General features: G+C 43.8%; 1 protein-coding gene across 1 annotated transcript in view; it reads left to right on the top strand.

Moving 5' to 3' along the window:
* LOC138783023 (dynein axonemal heavy chain 3-like) overlaps positions 1 to 19449 on the top strand; it is an 877176-nt gene that overhangs the window by 515095 nt on the left and 342632 nt on the right. Inside the window, exons 40-41 of the mRNA XM_069957145.1 lie at positions 5306 to 5501; positions 18450 to 18476. Coding sequence (XP_069813246.1) covers positions 5306 to 5501; positions 18450 to 18476 — 223 coding nt within the window. The remainder of the gene's footprint in view (positions 1 to 5305; positions 5502 to 18449; positions 18477 to 19449) is intronic.

The following is a 19449-nucleotide window of genomic DNA, read 5'->3' on the forward strand; positions in this document are numbered from 1 at the left end:
CTCATCCTCCTCAAGTAGCCTCTCCTCAAATAATACTGGCCTGGAATCAATCAACTGCTACTTCATCTTCCTCAAGTAGCCTCTCCTCCATAATACTGGCCTGGAATCGATCAACTGCTGCCTCCTCCTCAAGTAGCCTCTCCTCAATAATACTGGACTGGAATCAATCAACTGCTGCTGCCTCCTCCTGCTGCTCAACTTGTCTCTTCTCAACAATACTGGACTGCGAGGCGAGCAATCTACTGCTGCCTCTTCCTGGTTCTCGACTTGTCTCTTCTCAACAATACTGGCCTGGGTGCAATCAAGTGCTGCCGCATCCTCCTTGTAAACTTTTTTTTTCCAATATTTTTTTCACTATTTTGGCACTTTGATTCACTATATTTTATTAATTTTATTCCTAGTATTATTATTATTATTTTTTTATTATTATTATTATTTTCTCATTATTTTTGGAAAAAAAATTTCCCACTTTTTTCATTGTAATATCAACTGCAACTAAACGAAACTATACCCTATCACACTCCCACTATTGTAGCTGCAATTATTCAGCCGTTAGAGCAAGGTTCGTTTTCGGTTCGGACCGATCCGAAATTTACGAAAGTTCGCCGGATCGAACCGAACCGAACTTTTCAAAAGGTCGCTCATCCCTAGTTTTTAAGTGATTTTAAATGTTTTTTACTTACATATATGTGATTAAATAAAATGTGGATTTTTTTTTACTATATATCATGAGGCGCAGTTAATTTTTTTCCAGCTTAGTTTTTGGTTCCTTTATACTATTTGTATAGGCTGTGAAGACTAGGACTCTTTGTTTATTGCTTTTGGTGCCAGCCCTTTTTGTATACTTGGTAAAAGGTTTTATTGCAGCATACTGAAAATCACACAGATACAGTACCAGCCAGTATATATGTTAAGAAAAAGTACCACAATAACAGATCTAAACAAAAAGCTACAGAGTCCACTGTTTGAGTCCATGTGTGTGTATCCGCAATGGTGCTGAGGCCATGTTTCCAAAGCCACCAAAGTGTCCCTTAAAGTCAGTTGCAAAGACACAGGAATGAACAGAAAAATGAAACAGTGGTGTAGCATAAAAGAAGAAGGAAGACTTAAAGTCCCTATGAACAATGATATACTATTAGGAAAAAAAACATCTGCCTGTTTAAACATACTGTAGTATACAAAAGATAGATTAGCATACATAGTTACTTAGTTAATGGGAATGATACAGCAAGTGGCATGAGGCCGGCCAGCTTCCTTCTTTAAACAAAAAGACAAAAATAAGGCATCAGATTTTTGAAGATCCCAGGGTACCCTTAAAGCGACTGTGTACCCACAATCTGACCCCCCCAAACCGCTTGTACCTTTAATCCAAGATCTGTCCTGCGGTCCGTTTGGCAGGTGATGCAGTTATTGTTCAAAAAAAACTTTTAAACTTACAACCCCGTGCCCTATGGGAGTATTTGTGCCCTAACTTTGCACCACCCCTCTGTCCCTCCTCTTCACCCTCTTCATCAATAGGAATGCCACTGGAACATTTTCTCGATGCTGAACATTTGCACAGGTGTTTTAACGATCCAGCCCATGTTCATTATACACACAGGTGGGGAATAAGAAGCAATCTGCCTGAAGCATTCCTAATGATGAGGAGGGCGGGGAGGAGGGTCAGAGAGGTTGTGCTAGCCTAATGCATACACAATCTAGGCCACTCCCATAGGGCACAGGGCTGCCAGTTTGAGGGTAGCTTCACACGTATCGTATTTTCTGCTGCGGATCTGCAGCAGATGTGACTAAATGAATGAACACAGCATTAAATCCGCACTGTAAAATCCGCTGCGGATTTTACAGTGCGGATTTAATGCAGTGTTCATTCATTTAGTCAACTCTGCTGCGGATCTGCTGCGGATGCGCAGCAGAAAATACGATACGTGTGAAGCTACAGTAAAAGTTGTTTTTTAGCACAATAACTGCATCATCGCAGCACAGATCTTGGATTAAAAGCAGGTACAGGTAGGTATCTGAAGGTACAAGCAGTTTGGGGGGGGGCAGATTGTGGGTACAGAGTCGCTTTAATATCTTCTGTGCAATACCAACTAGTGAGATTGAAATCTTGCATAAGGCCTGTCCTCTTAGGATTTAAACTGCACTCTATGACCTTGTGCCATGTCACAAAGAAGTTTTTGATAGATGTTTCCTTAATCTTAAGTATGTTAATCATCTCTCAATGTAACATGTCTTTGAGTGCTTTAATAGTCTCTTGTATGGAGGGTAGTGAGTCCTCTAGCCAAAGTATGTTCCTAACCACTAACAGGAGTGTGAAATGTATACCCTTATTTGCAATCAGGTTCCCAGTCTCATCATTTTGGTCAGCCGGAATATAGTGTACTAAATAACTTGACGAGCACAGAGTTAATTTCTTACCCCAGATAGATACAATCAGATGAGTCCCCAATAAACTCGAGTTGCCGGGCAGGTCCAAAGGCCAGAGAAGAGGTCAGTTGTGGGGGTTTTGTTTAGTTCCTTATTTTAGTACTTAGTTGATATTTTTTTTTTACATCAAACATCTTGCAGTATCTCATAGAGAAACAAACAAAAAAAGTCCAATTGAGTTTTCTTTTCCACCCATACACCCATGTATTACCACAAGAAAAAAGTGTGAAGCCTTTTTAGGCCAGCAACCTCTTATACAATAGCAGGGCATTGTGCAGCAAATATGTACAGTCTGTCAGTATGAGGGCAAGACAAAAAGGAAGATCGGGGTGCCTTCTAGTGCAGTAAATGGGAACAACTTGGTGAGAGCTAAGGCTGGAGAAAAACAATATGCTCACATGGACGAGTTGTGCTAGGCAAAGGCACAACTCTGTTGTAAGCTCAAGTCACACCGCTGCCATCTCCGGGTGCCTTGAGGCCAGGCCAGGAGGTATTGAGGCATATAGGAGAGAGGATTCCCAGCAGTGACCATCTGGGACAGGATTACCCTTCAACGAGTCTGGCGAAGGTGTGATATAGGATATTGAACCTGTGTTGGACTTGTTGAAGGGTAATCCTGTCCATCTAGGAATCCACTCTCCAATATGAGCAGACAGATGTCCTTAAATTGACAACTATATGAAACAAAAACAGTACCCATCCTAGTACAAGGTACCAGAAAAGAAATGCCAGAAATGGCAGCTTGTCTCCTGGACTAAAATTGGTTTATTCCACTTCTAAGAAGGGATGGATTCAAAGGTTTAAAATGTCTTACAAAAGGGGGATTGGCAAGAGCCCCATTTATCATTGTGAAACCTGCCACCCACAACCTATCTGTGCATAAAGATTATTTCAGAATATGACTTACATCTATCTATAAAGGACAGTGACTGTGCACTAATTGGTTTATTGACAAAGCTGCCCAAACATCCAGAGGAAAAATCATTAATGAGTGCAAATCAGGATTGCAACTTAAAGGGGTTGTCTGGCAAATGGAAATCTGTGCATCTGGACTCAATCTTGGCTTAAAATGTAAATAAACAAATAAATAAATAAATAAATAAATAAATAAAATCTTTCCAATAAAAGCAGGACACATTTTTCTGCCCAGATTCACAAAATTTAATTTCACCTACTTACATATTTAATTTAACCTACTTTACCAAAACTGTAATATACTTACCTTGTAAAATAAGTAAAGTGACTGCAGTGGGCCTTTAAAGAACAGACTGTCTTGGTGTAATTGAAGTATTTTAATTTCCATGCTTTTACAGTATGACAATATATAGTGTGCAGGTGTTGATCTGAGATTACAAGTACACAGGGATACCAGATCCTCCATTGTATATTACTTATTACCTCTAAAATCTGCCTAGGTGATAATCGCCATATTTATTTTTCTTTTTAATTAATGCAATGAGATTCCCTTTTCTATTTTATTCTTGAAATTTCATCGAAATGATGTTTTAAATTACATCAAAAGCTATTCCCTTGACAAACCCTCTCTCCTCTCTCACTCATTTTACAGTCTTAATGTAGTAATTTATACTGGAGTGTGGTGTATTAAAATAAACTAGGGTATTAAGGCATGTGCAGAGATTTCCTTTTCACTCACCATCTGGTATCCTCTGTAACCGATCATTATGTCCACACTGGATACTCGCTGTCTTTAACTTGAGAAGCATACAGTATCCCCCTAGTCTCATTTGACCCTTGTCATAAGGAAATAAAGGAACTGACACAGCACCAATACCCAAGCCTTAGCTATTGCGTATCTTATCTTTTTCAGCTTCCTAGCCCCATCCAGCCTGTTTTCAATAGCCAGAGGTGGTCAGGAATATGAAAACAAAGAATTTTTATTTTTACAGGAGTGCCACAAAAAAATGTAGCCTACAAAGCTACACTGTTTATGTGAATCCCAGAGATATGTAAATAGAATAGATCGCAAGACTATGCCATTGAATTAAAGAAGTGAAATTGTGACAAAAACTTTACCACAAATTTCACAATTGCAGTTTAGTGGTTTATCACTGTAGACATGACAGTGACAAGCATGAAAGTCCTAATACAACAAAAATAATGACACTGACAGTGGTATTTGTAAGGTGTTCACTGGTGATGAACGAATACTGTTCGATAGAATAGATATTCCATCGAATAGTGAGATATTCAAATATTCGATATTCGTACGAATATCCCGCAAATATTCGATAAACATTCGATATGCGTTCAAATCCCCCAGCTTCTGGTTTTACCCTCCAAATGGTCAAAAAGATGTTTTTCACTAATCGAATACTTGTTCCTATAGACTTTAATGGGATCGAAAATTCAATCGAATATTCCAATATTCGCGGGATATTCGTACGAATATTCAAATATCTCACTATTCGCTCATCACTAGTGTTCACCTAATCTTAGGGCAAGTCTGCTGTTGGGCTCACTGCACTGTGATTGAAAGCACAGGAGAGCACAGAGCTCTGACTGTCCTGCCCCAACTTTCGTTATTTCATCCAAGATCTACAGTTGTCATAGACGATGTATTGCCAACAAGCAAAGGGGCACAAACAATGACTCCTAGTGGCCAATGTTATATTGCAGGTATCCCAGGATGAAAAGGTAAGTTTCATGTCCATCCATTAGGTTGGTCCAAGGTTTAGTCTGTCTAATGACAAGCTTCTCGCTTGAAAGGCCAAAAACCAGTGCATTGGTGTGATATGCAATGGTTCGGGCTATTTTTGTGTTTAGAGGTTGAGTAAAAAAAACATGAAAACTTTCGTATTGTATGTTTGAAATGTTTTTTAGAATGTAATGTGTATTTGTTTTTCTTTATTTTTTCTAGATTTAGTGAATTTTTGAAAGATCTATGTGACCAAGCTTTTTATGATCCAAAATTAAGTGGCCTGCAAATCGCCAAGTCTGTTCAGTTACCGAAAACTGAAAGTGTGTATGATATTGTCTACATTAAAAAGAAATACTCATCTTGGTGTACTTGGAAAGATCTGGTTATGCCTACTAAAATTGAGGAGTTACTCAAGGTATAGTAAAATTGTTACAAATCATTGGTGGCATAGACAAGTAATCAAGTAAATCAAGTAATAGGTTCCTTGCAATAGAAAAAACTACTTTAATTTATAACATTGATAAAAAGTTTTCTGTTTAATGGAAAACGTTGATTGGATAATTTAAGACCATTGATATTTATAGAATATTAGTAGGATATATTCTAAATTCCTGATAGATGAGAGCCTTCAACTCTGGGATCATCATCTTTTGGGACCTAGGATGTCCTATTATCCATTAGGTCAAACATAACTTTTAAGAAAACATGAGCAGAGGAAGGAGAGAACAAGTAGAACATGAACTGCTTTCTTAATTAAGATGTATAGGAATTATGAAAACAGCACTGTTCTACTTGTTTCCATAAATTGCATACTCTTTAGTGCAGAATTGTGTATACATGATCCTAGGGCCGGCTTTAGGTTTTTGTGGAGCCTTGGGCAACAGAGCCTCAGCGGGCTGTAAGCTTCACAAACAACCCCTCCCCCTCCTCCCTGTATGATCCACCAGCACAGGCAGCCATGGGTTCTCTCCATACATTGAGCATATTAAAGCACAGTTACATAACATCCAATGACTCACAAATTGCATCTTCTCTGTTTGGAATTCTCCTCTTTTGTTGTCTTCCCAATTGGGCCGGGTCATCATAATGACTTCTTCTGGTCACCACTCATCTATGCCGAATCTGTCTGACACATATCTTAGGCTCTTCACTTTTATAATACCACCTACCCACCTCTATACAAACTGTCCATCCAAAGTGGCCAGAATGGTAATATTGCCCCCTTCTTAAGCCACACAGAATACACAGACTAGGAGAAGCCCTGACTCTGCTCCCACCAAACTGTCCCTGCATTTTGGGGAACCAAACTCCTTAACAGGAGGCCCTAACCTGAAGAGTGCAGCTGCTTTGAAATCAATGCAAACACAAGACACAGACAAATCGGACTGGCAGGAAAGACCTGTCAGTCAGGAATTAAGTGCAAGGTGATTAATGGCTAAGAACGAGCGCTGCACCTGCCACCGACTCTTGACAATTAGTTCCCTTCACAGTACCTCATAATAGTGCTCCTTACAGAAGTTACCCCATAATAGTGTCCCCACACAGTTTTTTTTTCCATTATTTTCTCCATGTTGTAGGTAATCCTATACTAATGTAACATATACTTTTTAATCCTCCAGTAGTGCCCCATATAGTAGTTGAACCCCTAGTAGTGAACCACATAGTAGCCAATCCTTCTCAAATCCCAATACTGTCCCATATATTGGCAGTATAAAGTAAAAAATGGCAATTCACTTGTGTCCCGCTCCCTCAGCAGCTCCTCTCAGCGGCTGCTGTGTGCATTCTCCTCTCTCTCTCTCCTCCGGCTAAGGCAGCTTGGTACAGAGACACTGCCCCGAATGTGCCCTGCTGTTTCTATCATTCATCTGTATGTTCAGTATGTGTCTTAAAGGCACAAACTGAAACAGTAAATAATAGAGGTGCTGCAGGGCACATACAGTGTAGGCAGTGTCTCTGTTAGTGATGAGCAAACATATTCGTATGTTCGTACAAACATGACGCTAATTGTTTGTGTTCGCCAACCGCGAACAATTTGTTAGATGATGGAATGGTTATAACGATAATTTTCAAACATATTCTTACTTACGAATGCACACCACTGTATAATTTAGGATTTGTGTCTGATAAACTGTAGGCATGACCAAAACCAAAAACATATGCAATCTGTACACAGTCTGTACACAATCTGTTCGCAAGTGTTATTTACACTTTGCAACTGATAATATGTACACATGTGCGTAGACTGAAACGTATGCTTTAACTGTATGTTTGTTATTTGTTTGTGAATGTTTGGCGAACATAAACAAAAGCCGATCACAGTAATTTTTTTTATGTTCGCGTTTGAGATCTGAACCGAACATCCAGATGTTCACCCATCCCTAGTCTCTGTCTGCCTGTGCTGTAAGAAGATAGAGTTTTAAGTGCCAGTGGGGGGTGGGAAAAAATGTTTGGGGCAAGATGACTGTGCCCCTAGAATCACTGTGAGCCCTGAAACTTGCCAAAGTAACCCCGGTGCTGATGCCGGCCCTGCATGATCTGTTTTTTTTCTTCTTCATGAATTGGCTACTATTAGCCATTTTGATTTGACACAAGGGTCTTGGCACTTATGCTCTTCCAGTAGTTAGGATCTGAAAGGAGGGACCTTAACCTATTGGACATTTTAAAGGTTTACTACATGGTCAGAATATTCAGAATACTCTAATTAAGAAGTGTAGCACAATTAATCTGCAACAGAGACGTAAATGTGATATAATATTTTTATCTGATTTCTTATGTAGTCACTATTGCCGTGTTAGCTCCAAAATGGCATTTTTAGTGTTATATATCATAATACATTACTTAGGCAAATAGTAAAGACTGTATGCTTGCATAATGTTTTTAGTTGGATTTAAAACACGTTTTGTCTACATTTAGCGTATTATTCAGTCTTAAATTGTACAGCTATTTATCCAATAATAAGCCATAACTCTGCACAAAAGCCACCTTAAAAGCATGGTTATTTATTCTGTGATATCCTTAATTAAGCTAGAGCAGGGGTGGGGAACCTCCGGCCCGCGGGCCGCATCCGGCCCCTGAGACCTCCCGATGCGGCCCGCAGCTCCCCTGTGACACGCGCTGCTCTGGAGGAGGAAGGAGCCGGCGCACTCTGTGTCGGCTCCTTCCTCCTCCAGAGCGGCGCGTGTCTTCAGTCTCCTGCGGGCCGCGCGCGATGATGTTATTTCATCGCGCGCCGCCTGCAGGAGAAGACCGGCACAGAGGACCTGGGAGAGAAGAGGACCTGGGCAGCATGGGAGCGGAGGTAAGGTGAGTGGGATGTTTATTTTTTTTTATTTGGGGGTTAAATAGGCTACCAGGGACATGACTGATGGGGGGGATAACTAGGCTACCAGGGACATGCCTGATGGGGGTTAACTAGTCCACCAGGGACATGACTGATGGGGGGGGGGATAACTAGGCTACCAGGGACATGACTGTTGGGGGGGGGGATAACTAGGCCACCAGGGACAAGACTGTTGGGGGTTAACTGGTCCACCAGGGACATGACTGTTGGGTGTTTACTGGTCCACCAGGGACATGACTGTTGGGGGTTAACTGGTCCACCAGAGACATGACTGTTGGGGGTTAACTAGGCTACCAGGGACATGCCTGATGGGGGGGATAACGAGGCCACCAGGGACATGCCTGATAGGGGTTAACTAGGCTACCAGGAACATGACTGTTGGGGGTTAACTGGTCCACCAGGGACATGCCTGATGGGGGTTAACTAGGCTACCAGGGACAGGCCTGATGGGGGTTAACTAGGCCACCAGGGACATGACTGTTGGGGGTTAACTAGGCCACCAGGGACATGACTAATGGGGGTTAACTAGGCTACCAGGGACAGGCCTGATGGGGGTTAACTAGGCTACCAGGGACATGCCTGATGGGGGGGGGGGGGGGTTAACAAGGCTACCAGGGACATGAATGAGGGATTAACTAGGCTACCAGGGACATGACTGATGTGGGTTAACTAGGCTATCAGGGATATGCCTGATGGGGGTTAAATAGGCCACCAGGGACATGCCTGATGGGGGTTAACTAGGCTACCAGGGACATGACTGATGTGGGTTAACTAGGCTACCAGGGACATGCCTGATGGGGGTTAACTAGGCTACCTGGGACATGCCTGATGGCGGTTAACTAGGCTACCTGGGACATGCCTGATGGCGGTTAACTAGGCTACCAGGGACAGGCCTGATGGGGGTTAACTAGGCCACCAGGGACATGACTGATGGGGGGGATAACTAGGCTACCTGGGACATGGCTGGGGGGGTTAACTAGGCTACCAGGGACATGCCTGATGGGGGTTAAATAGGCCACCAGGGACATGCCTGATGGGGGTTAAATAGGCCACCAGGGACATGCCTGATGGGGGTTAACTAGGCTACCAGGGACATGACTGATGTGAGTTAACTAGGCTACCAGGGGCATGCCTGATGGGGGTTAACTAGGCTACCTGGGACATGCCTGATGGCGGTTAACTAGGCCACCAGGGACATGACTGATGGGGGGGATAACTAGGCTACCAGGGACATGGCTGGGGGGGTTAACTAGGCTACCAGGGACATGACTGATGGGGGTTAACTAGGCTACCAGGGACATGGCTGGGGGTTAACTACAATAGCAGGGGCACTAGGGGAACAATACCTTGCCTTGCCCTGGGTGCTGCAAACCCCCGCTACTAACTGCCGCGCACGGTATGCGGCCCTCGAATGATTTTATTAATGCCCGACCGGCCCTTGACATGGAAAAGGTTCCCCACCCCTGAGCTAGAGAATAATGGTATACCATGTAATGGAAAATTCCAACTAGTTAGGCTGTTTAAGAGTGTTAATATTCTTACATTTGTCTGATTGTACAAAAATGTAACATACTAGACTGCAATCACAATATGTATATAGATCAATTAAAAACCATTCAGATGAGATATTGAATTTTTTTTATCTTAATAGGATTTAGTTGGTAGCAGCAAGATGATACTATGTATTTCTAATTAGACTACCATGATTTCTTTAAAGTCTGATACTTTTTGTTATTCTTTACCAATACTTATATCTAAGCTGGGAAAATATTAAAGTAATAAAGACTTAATCATTTTTAGTGTAATCTGATTTTATTGACAACCACACAACATACAGTAAATACAAAACCAACAAATATTGGTACAGGGCGACCTGCAAATCGCATGGTGTCACTCATTTTATATATGTATAAAAGGAGCAGGAGAAAGAGCAGTATAATGTTAACATTTCTAAACAAAAGCACCACCAACGCGGTAGCGCCACTTAAACCAAATGCTAATCACAACAAGAGTGATGCAAGCTTCAGGAAGGAAAAGAGGAGGAAAGAAAAGAGAGAAGAAGAAGAGACCAGGAAAGAGGCGAGGGGACAGACGGGGGACAGCCGCCAAGGCCATGCATAGCCGCTAGTATAGGTCTATAATATCAGGAGATTCCCACCACTAATGAACAAGAGCAGGGAAGGCCTCTGAGTCCATGATCAAACGCCATGGAAACCACACTTTATCAAATTTGTCAGACTGCTCATGAGCCTCTGCTATCAACTCTTCCATTCTGCCCAATTCCCGAAGCTCACTCAGCCACTCTGCTATTGAGGGTATGACGGGTGTTTTCCAATGTCGGGGGATGACCATTCTAGCTGCAGTTAAAAAATGCCTCAAAATTCCCTTTTTAACTGTAGCGAGAGAACCTGGAATCTGCGAGAGCAGGGTCAGTTGTGAGGAGTTGACGACAGCCTTTTCAGAATACGCATTATAAATGACAATGATCTTGTCCCAAAATGCTCGAATGCCCGGGCAGGCCCACCAGATATGCATCATGTCACCAGCCTCAGTAAGGCATCGCCAACACCTGTCAGAAACCTCAGGGAACATTGTATGTAAGGAGACTGGGCAGTAATACCACCGTGAAAGGATTTTGTAATTCTTCTCCTTTGCCTTAGCGGCCATGGAAATGCCATGAGAAAGTTCACAGGTTTTCTGGAGAGACTGACCGTCCCAAGGAACACCCAAATCGCGTTCCCATTTATCAAAGAAAGGAGCTCTGTCAGGGTTAGCAATACTAACCAAGATCTGATACAGCACGGATATGCAATGCGAGACAGCAGAAGTGGAAACAGCCAAGTTGTCAAAATCTGTGAGTATGGGGGTGTATGAGCCCCTAGGAAAAAGAGCTCGTACGAACGAGGCTAACTGCCCATATTCCAGCCAGGACAGCCGACGATCCGGGGACTGAGCCTGAAGGGTCACCAGAGAAGAGATGGCATCACCAGTCATACAGTCCCGGACTCTAGGGCAAGCGGACCTCTCCCATAAAAGGAATCCATGCGTCTGCAAGCCCGGCTGGAATGATGGGTTTTGTAGTATTAGGGAGAGCGGTCCCGGAACCGCTGACAATCCGTGTTTAGTGACCCACTTATCCCAAACACACAACACGTGTGGGACAAAGAATGGAAGGCATGACAGGGACTGGCGATCCCCCGAAGTAATCCATGGCAGAAGAGAGGGCGCAATCGAACAAATCGAGAAGTCCAGGTCCACCCACCTCTTAGAGCCCCTGCAGTGTACCCAATCCAGGACTCCGCGCAGAACAGCCGCCTCATGATAGAGACGTGGATCAGGCAATCCCATGCCACCCATCAACCGAGATTGAGTAAGAGTGGAGTATACAATCCTGGGTTTGTTGTTTCCCCACATAAATTTGGAGATAGCCCTGCGCAGAGTCCTAAAGAAGGCAACCGGGACCACGATAGGGACAGTTTGGAAAATATACAGTAGTTTGGGAAGAATATCCATCTTCACAATGGCCATCCTTCCAAACCACGAAGTCGGCTTCAGGAAGTAAGATGTCATATCTGAGAGGACCCTGTTCAGCACGGGCGTATAGTTCAGATCAAAAAGGGAGCTAAGGGCCGGCGGGAGCTTAATTCCCAAGTAGACAATAAAATCTGTGTGCCACTGGAAAGGGAAGGAAGCTCTAACCGCATCAAACACAGCTCGAGGAATGGAAATATTAAGCCCCTCAGTTTTAGTCAAGTTTACCTTAAAATTACTGAGGTCGCCAAATCTCTGGAACTCCTGTAGGATAGAAGGGAGTGACGTAGTGGGGGATGAAATATAGAGCAGGAGATCGTCTGCATATAATGCGAGCTTGTGGTGGTCCTGACCAATCGCAACACCCTGGATCGTAGGATTATGCCTGAGGGCTACTGCCAAATGTTCCATTGATAGAATATAAAGCATGGGAGACAAGGGACAGCCTTGACGCGTACCGTTGTGGATCTCAAAAGAGCTAGATAATAAACCATTAGCCCGCACTTGAGCTGAGGGATTAGAGTACAACGCCATTATTCTGTCTACCAAAAGCGGACCGAATCCCACTCCTCGCAGGACCATCCGCAGGAATCCCCAATGCACCCTGTCAAAAGCTTTCTCCGCATGGATGGAGAGTAGGCACAAAGGGGACTCCGTACGGCTGCCCCAAGACATCAAAGTGAGCGTCCTCAGCGTATTGTCCCTTGCCTCCCTGCCTGGAACAAATCCCACTTGGTCGGCATGAATGAGTTGGGGGATGTGGAGACTCAAGCGATTGGCTAGCATCTTAGAGTAAAGTTTGAGGTCACAGTTAATGAGGGAAATGGGACGGTAATTTTTACAGTATTTAGGATGCCGGCCCGGCTTGGGCAGGACCACCACGTGCGCCTCCAACGACTGGCGGGGAAAGGGGCATGTTGCTGAGATACTATTGAAGCACCTAGTCATAATTGGCAGTAGCAGATCCCTAAATGTTTTGAAAAAGCAAACGGTGAAGCCGTCCGGTCCCGGACTTTTTCCACCCTTTGCGTCAGCAATGGCACCTCCGAGCTCACTTTCAGTGAAAGAAGACTCCAAGTCCTCGACCGCCTCCGCAGGGACACTAGGCAGTTTCGTGTCTGACAGGTACGCAGATATCCTAGACTCCAAGTCCTCTGCCGGCATCTCCGAGTAGCGCCCTTTAATGTTATACAGAGATGAGAAATAGGAACGAAAGAGATCAGATATCTCTCTGGGATTGTGTATGGCAGTACCAGTGTGGTCAAGGAGGCTTGGAATGTGCGTAGCCTGTGTCCTTGGATGGATCAGTCTAGCCAGTGTTCTGCCACACTTGTTGGCATGCTTATAGAGATAGCTGCGATAGCGCTCCTGCTGGGAGGAGGAAGACTTGTTGAGGAGGTCCTTCAATTGTTCCCTAGCCAGCGTTAATGCTGTCAGAGCTTCATCGGTGGCATTTTGTTTATGTGCTCTGGAGAGAGCCTCAACTTTACCTGCTAAGTTAACAATTTTAGCACCTCTGTCCTTTTTGATCCTAGCCCCCTGCTGAATCAGGGTTCCCCTGACAACACATTTCAAGGCCTCCCATTGCATAGGTAGGGCAGTATCATCGTCAGCGTGGTCATGGATGAAATCAGTTATTGTCTGAGTAACAGCCGCTTTACACACTACATCTTTGAGGAGCGATTCATTCAATCTCCACGACCATTCCCTAGGCACCATCCCCGGCAAAGACAATGACAGAAAAATAGGAGAGTGATCGGACCACAAGGCAGTGCCTATTGAGGCCGTGGGATTAAACGTTAAGGCAAACTGAGCGATAAAAAACATATCAAGTCTACCATACTTGCGATGTGCATCTGAGTAATGTGTAAAGTCCTTATCCTTAGGATGAAGGATGCGCCAGACATCCACCAAACTATGGAGACCGAGGACCGACCGTGCAAGCGCATAATCAGAGTGTGGCACCGCAGTTTTGCCGGAGGAGGTGTCCAAGGAAGGGTCCATAACCAAATTAAAATCACCCCCTAAAATCAGCACGCCCTCTATAAATGTAGAGGCCGCTTGGAGTATAGCCCTCAGGGTACTGCCCTGACGGGAATTAGGGAGGTAAATGTTTCCAACAGTGTAAATCCGCGCTTGGATTTCTATCTTAATGAAAACATATCTCCCCTTAGGACATGTCAGGGAATCAAGCAGTTTATGCGACAAGGTCCTATGCAGTGCTATGGAGACCCCTTTAGATTTTGCGTCTGGGTTGGTTCTGTGAGGGGCATGGGCAGTCTGAAAGTGGGTCTCCTGTAGTAGTAGAATATGCACCTTCTGTCTGTGCATGAAGTAGAGGATCTGAGACCGTTTCTGCGGGACATTCAATCCCCTAACATTAATGGAAGCAAGTTTAACGTCCGCCCCCGCCATGTCCCCACCACCACCCGCCTTAGAGGGAGAAGAGAAAGGCAGAAAAGAAATAAGGGGGAGTAGAGAAAAGAGGAGAAGAAAGAAACGACAGAGAGAGAGTATGTCTAGTAAGAAAGACCAAGGCCGAACCTGCAGCCAGAAAAAGAGGGTTATCAAGAGAGACAACCTCCGTCTCCGGGTAGTTCTACACTACCGGGAAAGACCCAAATGGGTACAGCAACGCGTCAAGCGTCTATTTTAGAGAGGGACGGACTAACAGATGAAGGTCTGTAAGCCCGTGACAGAACACCAGAATGTAAGCTAAATGTATAACATGAATGCACCCTACAAATACATGCAATAAATTAAGAAACACCCCTTAAACAAATATCTAAGTAAGCTCACCGAGAACCCCAACCCCCACCCCCCCGACCTGCACACATGTTAACCAGCATAACCATATGTCCATGTTACTATAACCAGATAAGCGAAGGTAGAGACCCCGCAAACATAAAGAAGCATGACGCAATGTTCAGAAACGTAAAAAAATACATCCAGCGTCAGTAAGGCACCTCAAGGGAACAAGATACCATGGCTGCTACCCTCCGAAGTGTCCTCAGTCCCTGGAGGTTGCCAATTCAATAGGGCGAGAAAGCCTGCCCTGTGCTATCGGCGGGACCGGATCCCAATCTGGCAAAGTCATCTGCGGCAGATCCAGTGCAGCCAAGAAGACAGGTAAATCCTCAGATGTGTGTAGCTCGAATCTTTTCCCGCCTCTACGGATGACCAGTTGGAATGGAAAACCCCAAGAATATTGGATTTCCCGCTCTCTTAGCAGCTCCAATAGGGGTTTTAGAGCCCGTCGTTGTGTTAAAGTAGCTCTGGAAAGATCTTGAAGAAAAATCAATTGGGCACCGTCAAAATCAACGTAGTCCATGTTGCGCACTGCTCTCATAATTTCTTCTTTCACTCTGTAATGGTGGAGCCTACATATGACATCCCGAGGCCGATTGACATTGGTAGAAACAGGACCCAGAGTGCGGTGAGCCCTGTCAATTTCAAACTCTGCCCCCGGTGGACGCTTAAGGATAGAGGCAAACAGGTCCTGGAGGGACGGGATGAGATCAGCCGCTCTAGTTGCTTCAGGGAGCCCTCTAATACGAATGTTATTCCGCCTGCCGCGGTTCTCCACGTCATCGTGAAGCCTGTAAAGATGACGTATTTGCCTCTCCTGGTTAGCAAGGGTAGCCTGAACATCATCCACTGTGGTGGTCAAAGAAACCTGATCAGCAGCAATATCAGAAACTTTTGCCTCCAAGGCATGCACGTCAGACTTGAGAGAATTAAGCTCTTGCTTATAAGAGGTTTCCAGGCGTTCCACAAACTTTTCCATATCCGAGCGCGTGGGCAGTAACTTCATATATTCTTTCCAGTCCCACTCTGTGCCATCCTGTATGGAGTTAACAGACGTAGCAGAGCTAGGATGGTGCAGCTCGTTGCCTCTAGTGGAGGAGAAGGGAAGTGCAGCAGGGGACAGGGAAGACATGCTGGCTGCCAGGATAGGACCTGATGCTGAGGAACAGTCTGTGTCCCTACAGGGAGCAGGGTTTATGGCCACCTCTGCTTCCCTCAGTCTAGGGCAGGAGGACACTGTTGCTCTGAGGCTGGGGCCAGGGATTACTGCTGGGCGAAGGTGAGGCCTCATGGACGCAGCTACCTCAATGCAGGGACCGGGGGACACTGCCTCTGTCACTGTCCTGAGGTAAGGGCTCAATGGCACAGCGCCTGTGTAGGGGGGGCAGACGGGCACCGTTTCCCTGAGGTGGGGGCCAGGAGGCTCTATGTCACCGGCGGTGATCAGCCGCCTCCGATGAGTTGTGGGAGCAGCGTCTGAGGGCTGATGGGTAAGCTGGGCTGCGCCTCGTTCCGGTCGGTTGTCGGGGCTCAGGGGAGCTAGAGCGGGGGGGGGTCGGGACCGGGGACCTCACCGCTGCTCCTGCCGTCACCGAGGGGCACTCCACACCGGCGGGGGCTGGCTGTAGTTCTGTTCCGGATGGAACCGCGGCGGCTGCTGCTGCGGCGGCGGCCGCTCGTGTAACTCGAGGGCCGGGGAGCTCGGAGGCTGCAGGCCCAGCAGGTAGGCCGCGACCGGCGGGTGAGAAGAAGCGGTCCAGGCTACCCCGGACTGGCCGGGGCTGAGATAGTTTTGTGCCTGCCTTGGTCCTCCTGCGGCTACCGACCATTTGGGGTGCAGTTGGCCAATCTTGGGGTGCTTTATCAGGCTGTCTGGTGTCCTGTTGCAGGAGCTCACAGATGGTGCGTGCTTACTCCTCCATAGCCAGGCCACGCCCCCGACTTAATCATTTTTGCATGCTTCAGCTGTTACAATAAAAGGTTATTTCAAAGACTGACACTTTTTTCTAATTCATTATATATATTAATACAAACACATTTCCAGTGCCTGGCAGCATTAAGGGGGAACACAGCCCCTCTGCTGCCACCACTGTTTGTGTCGGGAGCAGCACCTTACAAAGCAGGGTTTGTTCTCTGTGTAGTGTATGTTCTTATATATAGTGGGGGCAGGGGTGCTGGCCGACATGTTTGTGGTGATCAGAGCCCACCCCCACCCTGCATTAGTTATTTTTTATTTTTTTAAATAGCATTTGCCCTTAAAATAGCTAAAATTAACCCAGTCCATCCTGTTATCGCAGTACCCACTGCAAAAGAGGTAATGGGAAGATCCAGGTAGTGCAGGCATGAAACATCGAGAAAATGAAATAGGTTTCTGCCAGATTTTTAGTGTGCCTTTCAAAAACCTATTGCATTTTTGATATATTCTTTGTTTATTTCCTTTAGACATTTCTTCAAGGGACAAAATATACAAAAAAAAAAAAAAGGACAAAAAAATTAAGCAGGCACATTCTAGTTAAATGTTTGAGTTTCCCATTGATTTTATTGGAGTTCATTTCTTCAGTCAAGCATATTAGTGCTCACTCAACACAAGTTTTAGTCATTTTATGGGCTAACACTAAGCCCCAGCTTACTAATGGACATCCTCTACCAGATGGCTGTAAGTGCTAAGCCACATATAAGTAAGATATACACACAAGTAAAAAAAAAAAAAAAAAAAACTTTCCTAAAATATCTCCTCATAAAAAGGGGGAACCATACTTACATCCCCAACATTTTAAGTGTGTACTTCTGTGAAGTTTTTGTCACTTTGGCTTGCTGTGTAGTGCTGGAGTAAGCTGTGCAGTAAGAATGGTGTGATTTTAGTGACAATACACTATGGAGGAATAAAGCATCATTTGCTAGGTTCTGCATTCTAAAAATCTGCCACTCCTAGTGTGGTGGGAAGGTCAGGTTTTAGTTTTGTCATGTGAAAAAAACACCAAATTTACCAAGGGGAATCAGAAACTTTAATAAACCTTTTGTTTGGGCAACTAAAACCTTGAAGTGTAGGGTTCTTGAAAACCAGACCATCTTAGTGAAACTGGCTTATTTTTATGAAGATGTGAGAATGGGAAAAGGCTGAAAAAGTGTCCAAGTTAGCTTGTAACATCTGCACATCTCCATAGACTGTACTGTGTAATAAATAAAACTAACAGCAAGATGTTCTGTCTTTCTTATGGCAACCAATCACAATGCTCATTAAGATATAAAAGATAATCTCTAATTGGTTACTGTGGAAAATACTTGTTTTTAAGTATTTACTTTGCAAATGAGGTTCAATATGGATAAATGTGAAGTTATTCATCTGGGCACTAATAATAACCTGAATTCATTGTGTGTCCTAAGGTGGAGTTACACTGGGAGAGTCACTGGTAGAGAAGGACTTGGGTGTAATTGTATACAAATACAGAAAAGTATGAAATGTCAATTAGCTGATTCTAAGGACAGCAGGATATGTATTAAAATATCAACAGACTTGAAGGGCAGAGACAGTACATCTTTAAAATAGTTTTTTTTTCTTAGTTCCCATTCTGTTCAGAAATAGGTTTATGTAACAGGTTAAATACATTTATAGCATGTCATTACTGATATTAATGTTAATTTTCTTTTCTTACATGAAATGGTGCCTTTTTCTCCAATATTAAGACTGATGAAAGAGACGCTCATGTTGTTGTAAGTATAGAAATATTTTTGACCTATTATAGTTGATTCATTGGTAAATAATAGGGAACATTTAAAAATGCTATGTTTTATAAAGAGTAGCCATGCACCCATTTATTAATGCATAGCTCTCTATATTCTGCTATAAAAGGTAACATGAAATGACAGCAGAGAATTAGGGCAGCTTGCTTCTGAATAGGATTGTCACAAATATCATTAAGGCTTAGTGTACAAAATTTGCTATAAACATGTTTGGCCACATTAATTCTGAGATGTACCGATATGAGTCATATCTATGTCTTGCACACCATCTGCGAATTCTCAACTCAGGACAGAATCCTGATTTATTATGTTGCAACATTTCTCTTTCTTTTAAATTTTACACAAACAAATCTGTGAATAAAGTATCTTATTTATTTACCACTATGTTATATGCCCGCACAAAATGCCTATTAGAATATTTAGGCTTTTCTATGCTAATGCAGGAAAGTGAGCTGTATATTAGAAGAATATAGCACTAAATAATACAAAAACTGTAATAATCTTATTAAAACTCAAATCATAGAAATAATAAAATGCCGGTAAACCCAAAGAATTAAACTTTACAGGAAAGTTTTCATATTCCAGATATTTAAATTTTTCACTTACCATTTGTGCTCCAGATCTGCTGTTTTGTTTTCTCAAAAAAAATAAATAAAATAAATCAACAACAAACAAACAAACAAAAAAAACAAACAAATGGATTTAACTGCTATGAAGAGTTGTCTTTAGTTAGTTGTTCACCATCTACTTATGGGTATAAACAAATGCTTCTCGGCATTCATCTTTTTTCTCAATTTATGTTAATGTTATATGCACTGTTGTTCTGGATAAGGCTATGTTCACACAACATTTAACAGCGTCCACAGCAACGGACGCTGTTAAACAGCCGGCCGCCAGGTTGTACTCAGACTGTTCCTGCAGGCGATACCTCGGTATTGGCTGC

Source organism: Dendropsophus ebraccatus, chromosome 1 (genome assembly GCF_027789765.1).
Source record: "Dendropsophus ebraccatus isolate aDenEbr1 chromosome 1, aDenEbr1.pat, whole genome shotgun sequence".
Taxonomy (NCBI): domain Eukaryota; kingdom Metazoa; phylum Chordata; class Amphibia; order Anura; family Hylidae; genus Dendropsophus; species Dendropsophus ebraccatus.